We start from the raw sequence: 13,846 nt of genomic DNA on the forward strand, positions 1-13,846 counted from the left end.
TAAAATTGTTTAGGAGCACGGCACATAGCTTGTCTTTTGTTTGTTCATCAAATATGTGCCAAAGTCCAAATTGTAGATAATTTCTCCTGAATATCGCCTTTGAAAATAACTCTCACATTCATGTGATGTCATCTTTCAAGTGGTATTTTTTATTCCAAAATCAATGTGCATGTTTTCTACAAGTATTCCATACTTGTGTGCACAAATTTAGGGGCAGGTTACTCTACAAGTTGGATGTTTTGAGACTAACACATTTTCAAACTTATCATGTGGTAGTAGTCTCATTGTAAGGAAAATGGAGTCCCCGGAGTTAAGCATCATACTTCAAATATCCACCACCTATTGCAAGTGGTAGAAATCAAATTGGTTTCCACATGTGGTATTTCTAAATGGATATCATCATGTTGATTTTATTTTAACATTTATATGCTTTCTCCATGCATTATCAACAACAACAACAACAACAACAACAAAGCCTTTAAGTCCCAAACAAGTTGGGGTAGGCTAGAGTTGAAACCCAACAGAAGCAATCAAGGTTCAGGCACGTGAATAACTGTCTTCCAAGCACTCCTATCTAAGGCTAAGTCTTTGGGTATATTCCATCCTTTTAAGTCTCCTTTATTGCCTCTACCCAAGTCAACTTCGGTCTTCCTCTGCCTCTCTTCACGTTACTATCCTGACTTAGGATTCCACTATGCACCAGTGCATCTGGAGGTCTCCGTTGCACATGTCCAAACCATCTCAACCGGTGTTGGACAAGCTTTTCTTCAATTGGCGCTACCCCTAATCTCTCACGTATATCATTGTTCCGAACTCGATCCCTTCTTGTATGACCGCAAATCCAACGCAACATATGCATTTCCGCGACACTTAGCTGTTGAATATGTCGTCTTTTCGTAGGCCAACATCTGCACCATACAACATAGCAGGTCTAATCGCCATCCTATAAAACTTGCCTTTTAGCTTCTGTGGTACCCTTTTGTCACATAGGACACCAGACGCTTGCCGCCACTTCATCCACCCTGCTTTGATTCTATGGCTAACATCTTCATCAATATCCCCGTCCCTCTGTAGCATTGATCCTAAATATCGAAAGGTATCCTTCCTAGGCACTACTTGACCTTCCAAACTAACATCTTCCTCCTCCCGAGTAGTAGTGCCGAAGTCACATCTCATATACTCAGTTTTAGTTCTACTAAGTCTAAAACCTTTGGACTCCAAAGTCTCCCGCCATAACTCCAGTTTCTGATTCACTCCGTCCGCTTTCATCAACTAGCACTACATTCGTCCGCGAAAAGCATAACACCAAGGGATGTCCCCTTGTATGTCCCTTGTGACCTCATCCATCACTAAAGCAAACAAATAAGGGCTCAAAAGCTGACCCTTGATATAGTCCTAGTCCTAATCGGGAAGTCATCCATGTCTCCATCACTTGTTCGAACTCTAGTCACAACATTGCTGTACATGTCCTTAATGAGCCTGACGTACTTTGTTGGGACTTTATGTTTGTCCAAAGCCCACCACATAACATTCCTTGGTATTTTATCATAAACCTTCTCCAAGTCAATAAAAACCATGTGTAGGTCCTTCTTCTCCCTATACCGCTCCATACGTGTCTTATTAAGAAATGGCTTCCATGGTTGACCCTTCTGGGCATGAAAACCAAAATTGGTTTCATGAGACCCGCGTTATTGCTCTCAAGCGATGCTCGATAACTCATCCTCCCATAGCTTCATAGTATGGCTCATCAACTTAATTCCCCGGTAATTTGTACAAACTTTGAATATCCCCTTTATTCTTGTAGATCGGTACCAATATACTTCTCCTCCACTCATCAGGCATCTTGTTTGATCGAAAAATATGGTTGAACCAGCTTGGTTTAACCATACTACAGCTATGTCCCCGAGGCATCTCCACACCTCGATTGGGATACCATCCGGGTCCCATCGCTTATAAACCTCCTTTCATCCTTTTCATGCTCTCTGACCTCAGATTCTTGGATTCTCCGCACAAAGCGCCTATTGGTGTCATCAAAAGAGTCATCCAACTGAAAGGTTGTGTCCCATATTGTCACCATTGAACAATTTTTTCAAAATACTCTTGCCAATCGATGTCGGATCTCATCCTCCTTCACCAAGAGATGCTCTCTTTCATCCTTAATGCACTTAACTTGGTTGAAGTCCCGTGTCTTTCTCTCACGAACCCTAGCCATCCTATAAATGTCCTTTTCTCCTTCCTTCGTACTCAAATGTTGGTAAAGATCCTCGTACGCTCTAACCCTTTGCCAGCACTTACAGCTCGCTTTGTAGTCTTCTTTGCCACCATTATACTTCTCTATGTTGTCCACACTCCTATCATGGTACAAGCGTCTATAGCATTCTTTCTTCTCCTTAATAGCCCTTGGACTTCCTCGTTCCACCACCAAGTATCTTCTCCATGCATTATATAAATTAAATTCCCTTGAGCAATAATTTGCCAATTATACATATGCTTTGCTTTCTACCATATGTATGCAAATATTTAGAGGAAGCTTAATCTATATAATGTGAGAGTCAAATTGTGTGACCTATTCCATTCTACACACAAAGGATCACATAGTTTGACCCTCCCTTGTGCTACTAATGTCTTCCTTTTCGGTGTTTGATTCCAAAGGGGGAGAATTTAGAGGACCAAAAGCAAACATAATTTGTAGGACCAAAAGCTAGATCATAATAATTTACAAGTGGTAATGGTATGAGAAAGGGAGGATAGTGGATTATGGATTAGTCTATGTAATGGGAAAATTTGTAGGAAGCAAGGCTTAAAATCCATAATGCCACATGGGGACATTTGCAAGGGCAAGATAAGTTTTATGTGGTATCCTTTAGTTTTACAAGTAGTATCTTTTAGCATCATATAACCTTGCCCCTTGCATTGCATCCTAGCAAGTAGGTAGTTTTTTAAATTTCAAAATTCTATTATTTGCTTGCTTTGGTCGTGTTGTCATCAATCACCAAAAAGGGGGAGATTGTAAGGAAAATGGACCCTAGGTCCATTTACTTTGGATTTTGGTGTTTGATGACCAACACAACCAAGTTGGACTAATGAATTTGCAAGTGATTGTTTTGTACTTTAATAGGGTGCAAGACGTGACTTGGACGAAGGCGACATGATGATCCAATGATCAACACCATAAGCAAGACCCTAGGAGCACAAGAGAAGACCCAAGATATCAAGCAAAGTCCAAGCACAAAGATAGGAACCAAGCCATATGTAAGATCACGAAGAAACGAGCTCACAAAAGTGACTGGACGCTCTGATCAAGAGGCTCGACAATAGCAGGCGGCAGAAGCAGCGATCGGACGCTGAGTACTGAAATCGATCAGATGCACCGATGGTACTGTTCATCATCACCGGCAACATATTTAGTACTAACCGGACGTAGGACTATAGCGTCCAATCGAGTATAGAAAGGTTCCAGAGCGGCGAAATTGTGACCGGACGCATCCGGTGGCATGTGACTGGACGCTGGCAGCGTCCAATCAGTTGATCACGGCTCTACGGTCGGGACGACCAGACGTGTCTGGTCAGGACATGATCAATGTCCAGTCAGTAGCAGAAAAGCAGCATTTCATCCCCAACGGCTACTTTCTCATAGGGGCTTATAAATACAACCCCCAACTGGCCTAATGAAGTGTGTGGAGCTGAGGAAACATATCAAGGGTGTTGATACACCATTTTAGTGATCTCTACTTGCATAGTGCTTAGTGATTCATTAGGTGATTAGCATAGGTAATTTGTGAAGTGCTTAGGTTGATTAGACCACCGCTTATCCGCTTGCTCTAGGTTTAAGCCTAGTGTTTAGTGAGGTTTGCGTACCTTTTACCACTCGGTGCTTGCGTGCACCATTGTTGTACATCAGAAAGCTTGTAGTCTTGTGAGATCACACCAACCGCATTTGTGGTGTGGCCACCATCGTGTACCGGAGGGAACAAGGCCCACGGAGTTTTGATCGGAAGCTTAAAAGTGAAGACGGCGGGGAGCATCCGAGAGAGGTTTGCTGGAAGACACGTCGGAGACCCACTTGCACATGGGGAAGGCCCGAGGCTATCCATGGAGTTAGCTGACCGGGAGTTTAGCCCTTGCGAGGGATTCCTTGCGAGAGGCTCCAACAAGGACTAGGGGGAAGCTTGAGCGCTTCTCGATACCTCGGTAAAAATACCGGAGTCGTCGATGGGAGTTTGCATATCTCTACCTTGCTCTTTGGCTTCCGCATTTACATTGTTTGTATTACTACTTTTGTGGTAGAGATAACAACACACTAGCAAAACCGTAGTTGCACATTTAGATAGTTTATCTTTTGCATAGGTTTTGCTAAGGGTAGTAAAATAGGCCATAGTTTAGAGTTAGAATTTTAAGTTGCCTAATTCACCGCCCCCCTCTCAGGCATCATGGTCCCCTACATGGCCGTGTTGATTCGTCCGAGCCCTCCGAGCTGAGGGAGGGCTTGAAGCGGCAACGTGCTAATGAGGAACAGCTAGGGTCAGGTAAGCCAGCCTCAAAACATCCTCGTATGATGGCATCAAGGTGACTCAAGAGTTCCTTCATCCTTTTGTCTTAATGGACTTTTGCCACAATTTGATCGCCATGTCCCTTGCAGCATCGAAGGGCGTGGGACTATCGTACGGCTTGCTCTGAAGAAGATTCTCCTAAGGCAAACACACCAGGAACTGGTTGGTGCTGCACTGGTGGTGAGCATGAGTGGCATCAGGGCGACCATGGCGTCGACCGGGGAGGCACAGCTGGTGGCTATGTCCATGGGAGAGCAAGCGTCTGGGATGCCCATTGCGGGTGCGGCACGACCAATCGTGTCCTTGGCATCGTAGCTAGAGGAGGTATGGCCGGAGCCATCGTCCATGCAGGTGGCCATGTCCGCAGTGGGGTAGATGGAAGGGGAGCGCACCCGAGGCATCCTTCATGGATGTGGCGACAGGGTAGGCCTCCGTGTCCGTGTCACCTGCCCCATCTGTCGCTAGAGGAGCCTCTCTAGAGGAGCTACCGCCTACATAGAGGTCGGTGCCGCTTGAGGTCCGTGCGGGGATGTCTTGGTCTCTTGTCCGGGTGGCTTCCCTTGATGAAGCGGTAGAGGAGAGGGAATGGGGGAGTGTCCACATGGAGGTTGGGGACGCAGTTTGCGCCCTAACCACCATGTTGAGCTCAATGCGCGACATTGTCACCCCAGTCAGATAGGTAAGATATGACCATGCTTCCGACCCTTATGTTCTCCTTCTATGCCTCTAAGTCTTGTCTTCTTCACAGGTTCTTATGGCCTGCGACCAGGAGAATTCTCAACTCCTTGCTGAGGAGATGCAGTAGAGTGAGGGGCTAGCCATACAGCTCGCTGCCACCCATCAAGAGGTGGCTGAGCTTGCCCCTACCGCCTAGGAGGTGGTCGACCTTTGAGTCAGCGAGAAGGACGCTCACGACGACGCCCATGAGGCCAAGGAGAAGCTCGTGGCCCTGATCGAGAGGGTGTGCACGGACACTATGGAGGCCGAACAACTATGGAAGGAGCAGGATGATTTGCTCCAGGCCATAGAGGAGCTCTATGCAGGGACTGAGCTAGCTCGCTAGGAGCATGCCGACGCTTAGTTATGGGTCGGCCACCTCAAGAAGGAGCTCTAAAGGGAGAGGGACTTGAAGGTTGTAGCCAAGGGCGTGTCCACTAGGCTCACCATGGAGGGAGAGCAGCGCCAAGAGGAGGTCTGGTGCCTAGAGGCTGAGGTGACCCAGTAGCGCGATGAGGTGTGTAGGCTTCGAGCGGATGTGAACGACAAGTCTCTAGTTTCTTGTTTTGTTTTCTCCTTGGAATCCATGGTGAGCCTTTTGACACAGTCGGTACGTAACTTGTGCAGGTCTCAACGACAAGCTTGGGGCGGAGGTGGTGAAGAGTCATGGTCTAGAGAAGGAGCTCAGCGAGGTGAAGGACACCCTCTAGAAGGAGAGTGACAAACATGATAGCCTGCGCAGTCATGGTCCAACTGGTCTGCGATGAGCTCGAGCTAGCCCCAAAGCAGGAGACAAGCTCCCTCATGATTTGCGCCACCCAGATTATGGACTAGGCATGTGATATGGCAAGGGGCGCACTTCGCTTCGGCGTTCATCGATCGTTCATGATCGCCCATTCACATTATGAGAAGCATCGATCTAGCGATGATGAGCCAAGGCTTTGCACCCACCTATACCGACGCTGAGCTGGACGTCATCGAGGAGGAGGTGGCCCCCTAGCGCATGACCTTTCTACCAAGATAGAAGATGAAATCATCCCCCCTAGGGGTTAGTTTAGTCAGATAGGTCAAGCGGCGTATCTGTAATAAGTGGACAAGTTCTATTTGAACAAGTCTGTTCTTTTGTTTTGGTTGAACAAATTTGTTCTTTCTCCCTTTTTATGTGTAAAAAGGGGGTTAAAGTGCTCTGACCCTTCCTTTTGTTAGGATTGTAGAGCTCGAGGTGTGGGCGAGAAAACTCTGGTCACGTTGGTATGCTAGGGTACCGTAGCCGCTGGGGCGTAGGTTTCTTGCAGTCCGACTAGTTTTACTCGGCATTCAGTTTTTGCAACCTTTGCCTCTAGGTTTTTAACATGAGAAAGGGCCAGACATGGCTGACTGTTTTAGAAAGGGTATATGCCCTTATTAGCCCCTGAGTGAGACCTGACCCCCTACCGTTGCCAGGGTTGGATTTCACTGAAGATCGAGGAGATGGTAGCGAAACTAGTAGGAGAAAGCATCTCTTGTTTTAGAAATGTTATTCTTAGTTTTCATACATACCCCCTCCCTAGGATCTGAGCCATCATTTTGTGACCACGCATTTGGTCTCCTTGTGAGTCCAACTTTCTTCGAGCCCCCACGCATAGTAGGGGTCCGGTCGAGGGTCGTCTCGTCTTTGTGATCGTCACCCCGTCCACGGTTTCCGCAACCAGAGGGGTTGAGCTAACGTCACTTGCCTCGATGTCTCAAGTGTCACACTTAGTGAGCTCGCTAACGGGTATGTTTGAGTGGAATCTGGGTCCATCGTTCGTAATGGGGTTGGCATAGCCCTCATGTGGCATTCCACTGCTCCTTAACCTGCCTCCTGGCAGATGCCGAAGTCATTCCAGAGACTGACTCAGGTGGTCCACTGACCTCCCCTCGATGGAGATTCTATGGGCACGGCACAAGATTAGGATCGAATGAGAAGGTCGAGATGACCCTGTCCGCTTCTGAGCGGGTCAGGCAAAGGTCATTGGGGCTCATTTGCATTTTCTCCCCTAGCTCTGTTTGACGCGAGGCGACCTAGATCCCTTCACTGGGCCAGCCTTCAAACCCTAGTCGGTTGTCACTCATGTTGAATGAGACGACTGTCGCTTCATGTCATGACGCGAAGCGTTGTGATGCAATAATTACATATGCGATGCTTGGATGTATGAGAATGGATGAATGAATGCTCATGCACTAGAAAAGTAAAGTGGAGGTTGGTAAAGTTACCTCGATGGTTCGAGTGACGGGTTCGGGGAGCTCTTATCGGATATATTCGAGTAGAATCTGGGTCCGTCATTCGTGATGGAGTCGGCATAACCCGCATGGGGCATCCTACTACTCCTTACTTGTCTCTCGACAACAGCCCAAGCCGTTCGATCGACTTGGGTGACCTGCTGGCATAGGACTTACATCGATGGCTCAAGTGATGGGTTCGAGGAGCTCTTATCAGATATGTTCAAATGGAATCTGGGTCCATCATTCGTGACAGAGTCAGCATAACCCACATGGGGCATCCTACTGCTCCTTACCTATCTCTTGGTAGCGGCTCGAGTCGTCCGATCAACTTGGGTGGCCCATTGGCACAGGACTTACCTATAGAGATAGAGGATGAGATCATACCCCCAAGAAATTAGTTAGGTAGATAAGCTAGGCGGCAAACTCGTAATAAGTGGACAAGTTCTTAAATTTTGTTATGGCCAAACAGATTTTTAGCCCTTCTCCCATTTTTGTATAAAAAGGTTAATGCGTTTCGACCCTTTCTGTTGTTAAGGCTATAAAGCTCGGGGTGTGGGTGAACAAACTCTAATCACGCTGGTGAGCAAAAACGTCATAGCTGCTGGGACGTAGGTTTCTTGTAGTTCGACCAGTTTTACTCAGCGTTCGTCTCCGCAACCCTTGCTTCTAGATCTTAACATGAGAGAGGGTCGGGCATAGAGAATGTTTGCTAGGTGGATATACTCTTAAATGTGTCCTGGCTCTTTCCGTGGTTAAGGCTTAAGAAGTTTGGGGTGTGGAAAAAAACTCTGATCACACTTGTGAGCAAAAACGCCATAGCCGTTGGGGCGTAGGTTTCTTGTAGTTCGACTAGTTTTACTCAGCGTTTGTTTCCATGACCCTTGCTTCTAGGTCTTAACATGAGAAAGAGTCAGGCATAGAGAATGTCTACTGGATATATATGCTCTTATTAGCCCCTGAGTGAGGCCCAACCCCCTATCGTTGCTGGGGTCAGGTGTCACTAAAGATCGAGGAGTTGATAGCAAAACTGATAAGAGAAAGCGTGCGTAAATTAAGGGTAAAAGCGACGTAGCTGTTCGATGTTCAGGCATTGATGAAGACTTCGTCGTCGATGGTCCTAAGCTTGTAGAAGCCTAGCTAGAGCACCTCCGCGAGGACGTACGGTCTCTCCCACGATGGAGAGAGCTTTCTAGCGGTTCTTGTTACTTTGGATGAGGCAGAGCACCTAGTCCCCGACGTTAAAGGCCCGATCCCGCACTCGATGGCTATGGTACCGATGCAATGCTTGTTGGTACTTGGCTGAGCGGAGGAGGGCAACATCGCGCACTTCATCTAGTTGGTCCATGGCATCCTCGAGGGACGCCTCGGCTCTCTATTCGTCGTATGCCCTGACCCTTGGCGCTCCATAGTCGAGGTCAGTCGGGAGGACAGCCTCGGAACCATAGACCATGAAGAATGGTGTGTAGCTGGTGGCCTAGTTGGGGGTCATCCTCAGGCTCTAGAACACCACGGCAAGCTCCGCGACCCATCGTTTATCAAACTTGTTCAACCAGTTGAGGATCCTAGGTTTGAGGCCTTGTAGGACCATGTCATTCGCACGCTCGACCTTCCCGTTCGTGCGGGGGTGCGCCACGGTAGCCCAATCAACGCGGATAGGGTATTTGTCGCAGAATAGGAGGAACTTCTTTCCGATGAACTGTGTGTCATTGTCCGTGATAATGGAGTTCGGGACTCCAAAGCGATGGATGATATCAAGGAAGAACATCATGGCTTGTTCGGACTTGATCGCAGAGATCGGTCGAGCCTCTATCCACTTTGTAAACTTGTCTATGACGACAAGCAAGTGCGTATAGCCCCCGGGCGCCCTCTTGAGAGGTCCGACCAGATCGAGCCCCCAGACTACGAATGGCCACGTGATGGGGATCATTTGGAGTGCTTGGGCCGGCAGGTGGGTCTGCCGAGCGTAGTATTAACACCCTTCGTAGGTGCGCACAATCTGTTCAGCATCAACTACTACGGTCGGCCAGTAGAAGCCTTGTCGGAATGTGTTTTTGACCAGGGTTCTAGGCGCGGTGTGGTGCTCGCAGACCCCACCGTGGATATCACTCAGCAACTGCTTCCCTCGTTTAATGGGGATGCAGCGCTGTAAGATCCCGGTGTAGCTTTGCTTGTAGAGCTCGCCCTCAATAAGGACAAAGGACTTGGCACGACGCGCGAGCCGCCGAGCCTCTGTTTTGTCCGTCCGCAGCGCCTCACGGAGGAGGTAGTCGAGGTAAGGCATCCTCCAGTCGGTCAGAGGGTCGAGCACTGTCGCTGGATCCTCCTCAAGCTCCATGACTTTGGGGTCGGATGGAGCCGCCAGCTGGTTAGCCCCGGAGCCAAGGGTGGGCGGCACGTCATTGGTCTGTTCCGGCTCCTCATAGTGGACCGAGGGCTTGTACTGATCGCTAGCAAAGACGCCCGTTGGCATGGCTCTCGGCCTGATGTCGTTTTCGTCAGCGCGTCGGCAGCCTCATTGAGACGCCTCGAGATGTGATTGAGCTCAAGACCGTTGAACTTGTCCTCCAGCTGGCCGACTTCTCGACAATATGCAGCCATCTTGGGGTTGTGACAGCTTGATTCCTTCATGACTTGGTCGATGACCAGCTGGGAGTCGCCCCGGACGTTGAGCCGTCGTATACCCAACTCGATGGTGATGTGTAGGCCGTTGATGAACGCCTCATACTCGGCCACATTGTTGGAGGAGGGGAAATGGATGCGAACCATGTACCTCATGCGTACCCCAAGGGGCGAAACGAAGACCAGCCCTACGCCGGCGCCTTTCTTCATCAGCGATCCATCGAAGTACGCCATCCAGTACTCTTGGCCGGGTGATACGGAGCATGAACCCAAGGGGTCGGGTTAGACGGAGCCCGTAGCCTTAGGGTTGGGCGAGGCGGAGCTCTCACCCGAGGGGTTGGGCGAGACGGAGCACGAACCCAAGGGGTCGGGCAAGACAGAGCCCGTGGCCTTGGAGTCGGGCGAGACGGAGCCCACGACCTTGGACGAGACCCCCGCGACCTCGAGGTCGGGTGAGACGGAAACCGCGTCCTTGGGGTCGGGCGAGACAGAGCCCGTATCCATAGGGTCGGGCGAGACGGAGGACGAACCCAAGGGGTCGGGCGAGACCTTTTAATACGTCTTGCTCCATCCAAGGAAGTCAGCGTGGGCACTAACTTTCTTACTTTGGGTATCCCTAATATCGATACCCGACACATCTGTTCCAAAATCTCCAGATTCCATAGTTTTTGCTATCAATAAGTATCCATGGCAAGGTTCCATTGATGTCATGCTATGGCGAGCTGGAGATAAGTGTTGGACCAAGGAAGAATTACCTTGTGATATCCCATTTTTTTATGACGCATAGCAATCCGTTGTTCTTTGATAACAAGTTTTATTGCTTAGGGGTTCATGGGAATCTTGGTGTGTTCAATCCAAATGGCATGACATGGAGAGTCCTTGATAAACCAGAGCCAATTCGTGCAGGTGCACCTAATTCTGGTGACAGATTTTGTCACCTTCTTGAATTTAAAGGGGATTTAATTGCAACTTTCAGACCATATGATGCCAACCCAATCCAAATGTTTAAGCTTGATCAATCTCAGATGTCATGGGAGAAAGTTTTGCGATTGGATGATGCTGTTTTATTTTTAGATAACTGGAATGCAACTATCAAGTCGTCCCAGGAGTATGGGTGCTGCAACAGAATATATTTGCCGTTCGTTGGATCTAATGAAGCCGAGGATTATAAAGTGTGTGCGTTCTACGATTTGGAGGATGGTCAATATGAGGGTGATTGGCTGCCCTGCTCGCGTCGTCCGAAGCCCCATCCGGTAACAAGTGGTGCACTATGGCCATGTTTGGTTCCCCTCCTCGCACGTTTTGCCTGCTTCGTTCCATTCATCTGTCCTCCTCCATCCCGCACGTCTCCGTCTTCTCAATTTCACCTTCTCTCGCGAGCCGGGATGGCTTCATACACGCACGGTGCAGGGGTCTATGTGTCAAACACTCAAAACTTTGATGCATGTGTGCAACCAAACACGATCTCATTTCGTACTGGACCAACAACAAAGACAATCAAACACAGCAAAATGCATAGTCTTATCATGGCCGAAAAGAGTCTGGACAGCTACTTCATCCCGGCTCGCTAAGCCTTGAGCAACCAATCACACTCTTTAAGCCTGAATTCTATGGTCTGACAGAACCAATAAACTCACTGTGGGTCGAGCCGAATTTTACTCGGTACCTGTAAAAACGCATGTAACGACGTGCGTTACTCATGGTTGTCTATTTTTGCAATGGAAGGATTATGTTTTTTTAATAAAGAACCTTTTATGAAAATAACAGTATCTTATAGATATTTACATGGCGCAGAAAATTCCTAATTGGACAAGTGTCAGAATGTTGAGGATTACTACAAAAGAAATAAAAAAGTGCCGTGGGAAAAGTAGTCCTAGCCATATATAGTAGTTAAAGAGTGAGCAATTACATTTGAAAATCTCAGAATCTTGTAAATACCATGATTGATGCCTCAGTTAAACTAGGGGGTGTGTTGGTTTCACCTCCTAAACTTTAGTCCATAATTTGATAATATGGTGCTACAGTAAACATGTGCTAATGATGGATTAATTAGGGTTAATAAATTCGTCTCGTGGATTACTGACAGCTGTAATTTATTTTTTTATTAGTATCTGAACACCCCATACGATACCTCACGTGACATTCGATGATACACCTCTTAAACTTTAGTCTCTGCATCCAAACACCCCCTAAAATGAAACTGTATTCTTTAAGTTTCCAAAGAGTTAAACTGTTAGTACATGGAACTGTACTCTTTAAGTTTCCAAAGAGTCATGATGCTGGAATGGGTTGCATTAGGGTACTTGATTATAGTTTTATTGTCAGCCATGTAGTTGACATCTTTTTTCCACAATGGCCGGACTAAAATTTTATTCAGAACATTCTCTATTTGGTCCTGGTAAAATAAAGGCGTCCTTCTTGGCCCTGGCAGATTCAAACTTACCTATTTAACTCTAAATCTATTTTTTCTCCTTTTATGGCCCTTCCATCAATTTTGACACCTAACGATGTTAAGTGGGGATGAAAAATACCATTTTACCCTGGACGCAAAATTAACCTTCCGCAAAACAAAGAGTTCAGTTTTTATTGTATATTTCCTAGATGTGTGTAGTTTATGTGCTTCATTGTGATGAGAAGTATATATTTTGCCTTTTTTGCATGATTTGAGGTCATCATAATTGCACAAAATGTCCACACAATTAGAACAAAAAATGATCGGAGTTTTTATACCCAATAAAACCTCAGTCAGCTAACATGTTTTCGGAGTAGGTAAGATTAGTTTGATTTGGTTATTATTCAGATAGTTGAGAAGAAAAAATCAATACCTAGAGACAAAAAGGTTCAGAAAAGTTGCAACGAAATGAAATTACAGAAGGATGCTAGTACATGATACAGATTCCATATATGCATTAATGCATATCGAATCCTTAACTAAATATCTATCCGCAATGGCACTGACGGCGCACTTAATATCCCAAAACATCTGATTGTGTCATGTGCAACTTCTTGTGAACTTTGGCTTTGAAGGCCTTGTTGGACTGCTATCGACTATCTACTATCTACTATATCTACTACAGGCGGCATCATAAAATGTCGAGACAGCAAACCAAACCACCAAATTGGATGGCAAACGTATTTAGTAGTAGGCAATAATACCTCTATCCTATCCTACACTCTTATAAAGCAAAATTCCACTAGCTTATTTCTCTAGCATCTTAAGCCACGTCATCCACTTCCTTCGAGCCATCATCAACTAATTAAAACACTAGGAACCACCACTAATTTTCCATCCACTCAACGCTGCACGTGCGGTGTCTGGTCTTCTTCAGCCCTACCTCTTCCCGTGCCCAACAAATCCAATTATGAGCATTAAGGCCTAAGAAACTGTCATCACTTATCTCTTCCTCTTCCACCACCAGCGATTGGAATCCTTTAGAAACTATTGGAGCCCTAACCAAGAATAGGAGAGGTTGTGTCTCTTCATTTTCTTCAAGGTTCATATATAGCTCCTTGCATGTTGTGCAGCAACTCATCCCCAAGCCACGCCTCCAAGAAGTAGCCCTCACAGCTAAGCCCTCCATGGTACTGCCTCTGTCCGCAAGGAAACTTCCACTGATCTCCATGGCCATGGCATCGTCTGTAACACCATAAAATTTGCTTCTCTTAAAATAGAGCTAAAATAATTTAATTTTGTATTTTTATACTCATAAAAACAT

At 46.9% G+C, this 13,846-nt stretch overlaps 1 protein-coding gene across 1 annotated transcript; it reads right to left on the reverse strand.

Moving 5' to 3' along the window:
* Window positions 1-9,480: 9,480 nt before the first annotated feature.
* On the reverse strand, window positions 9,481-9,981 carry LOC136548547 (uncharacterized). The gene has a single exon (XM_066540032.1). It carries the CDS (start codon window positions 9,979-9,981, stop codon window positions 9,481-9,483), a length of 501 nt encoding a protein of 166 aa, XP_066396129.1.
* Window positions 9,982-13,846: the final 3,865 nt, after the last annotated feature.

The sequence above is a fragment of the Miscanthus floridulus genome, chromosome 4 (assembly GCF_019320115.1).
Source record: "Miscanthus floridulus cultivar M001 chromosome 4, ASM1932011v1, whole genome shotgun sequence".
In the NCBI taxonomy this organism is placed as follows: Eukaryota; Viridiplantae; Streptophyta; class Magnoliopsida; order Poales; family Poaceae; genus Miscanthus; species Miscanthus floridulus.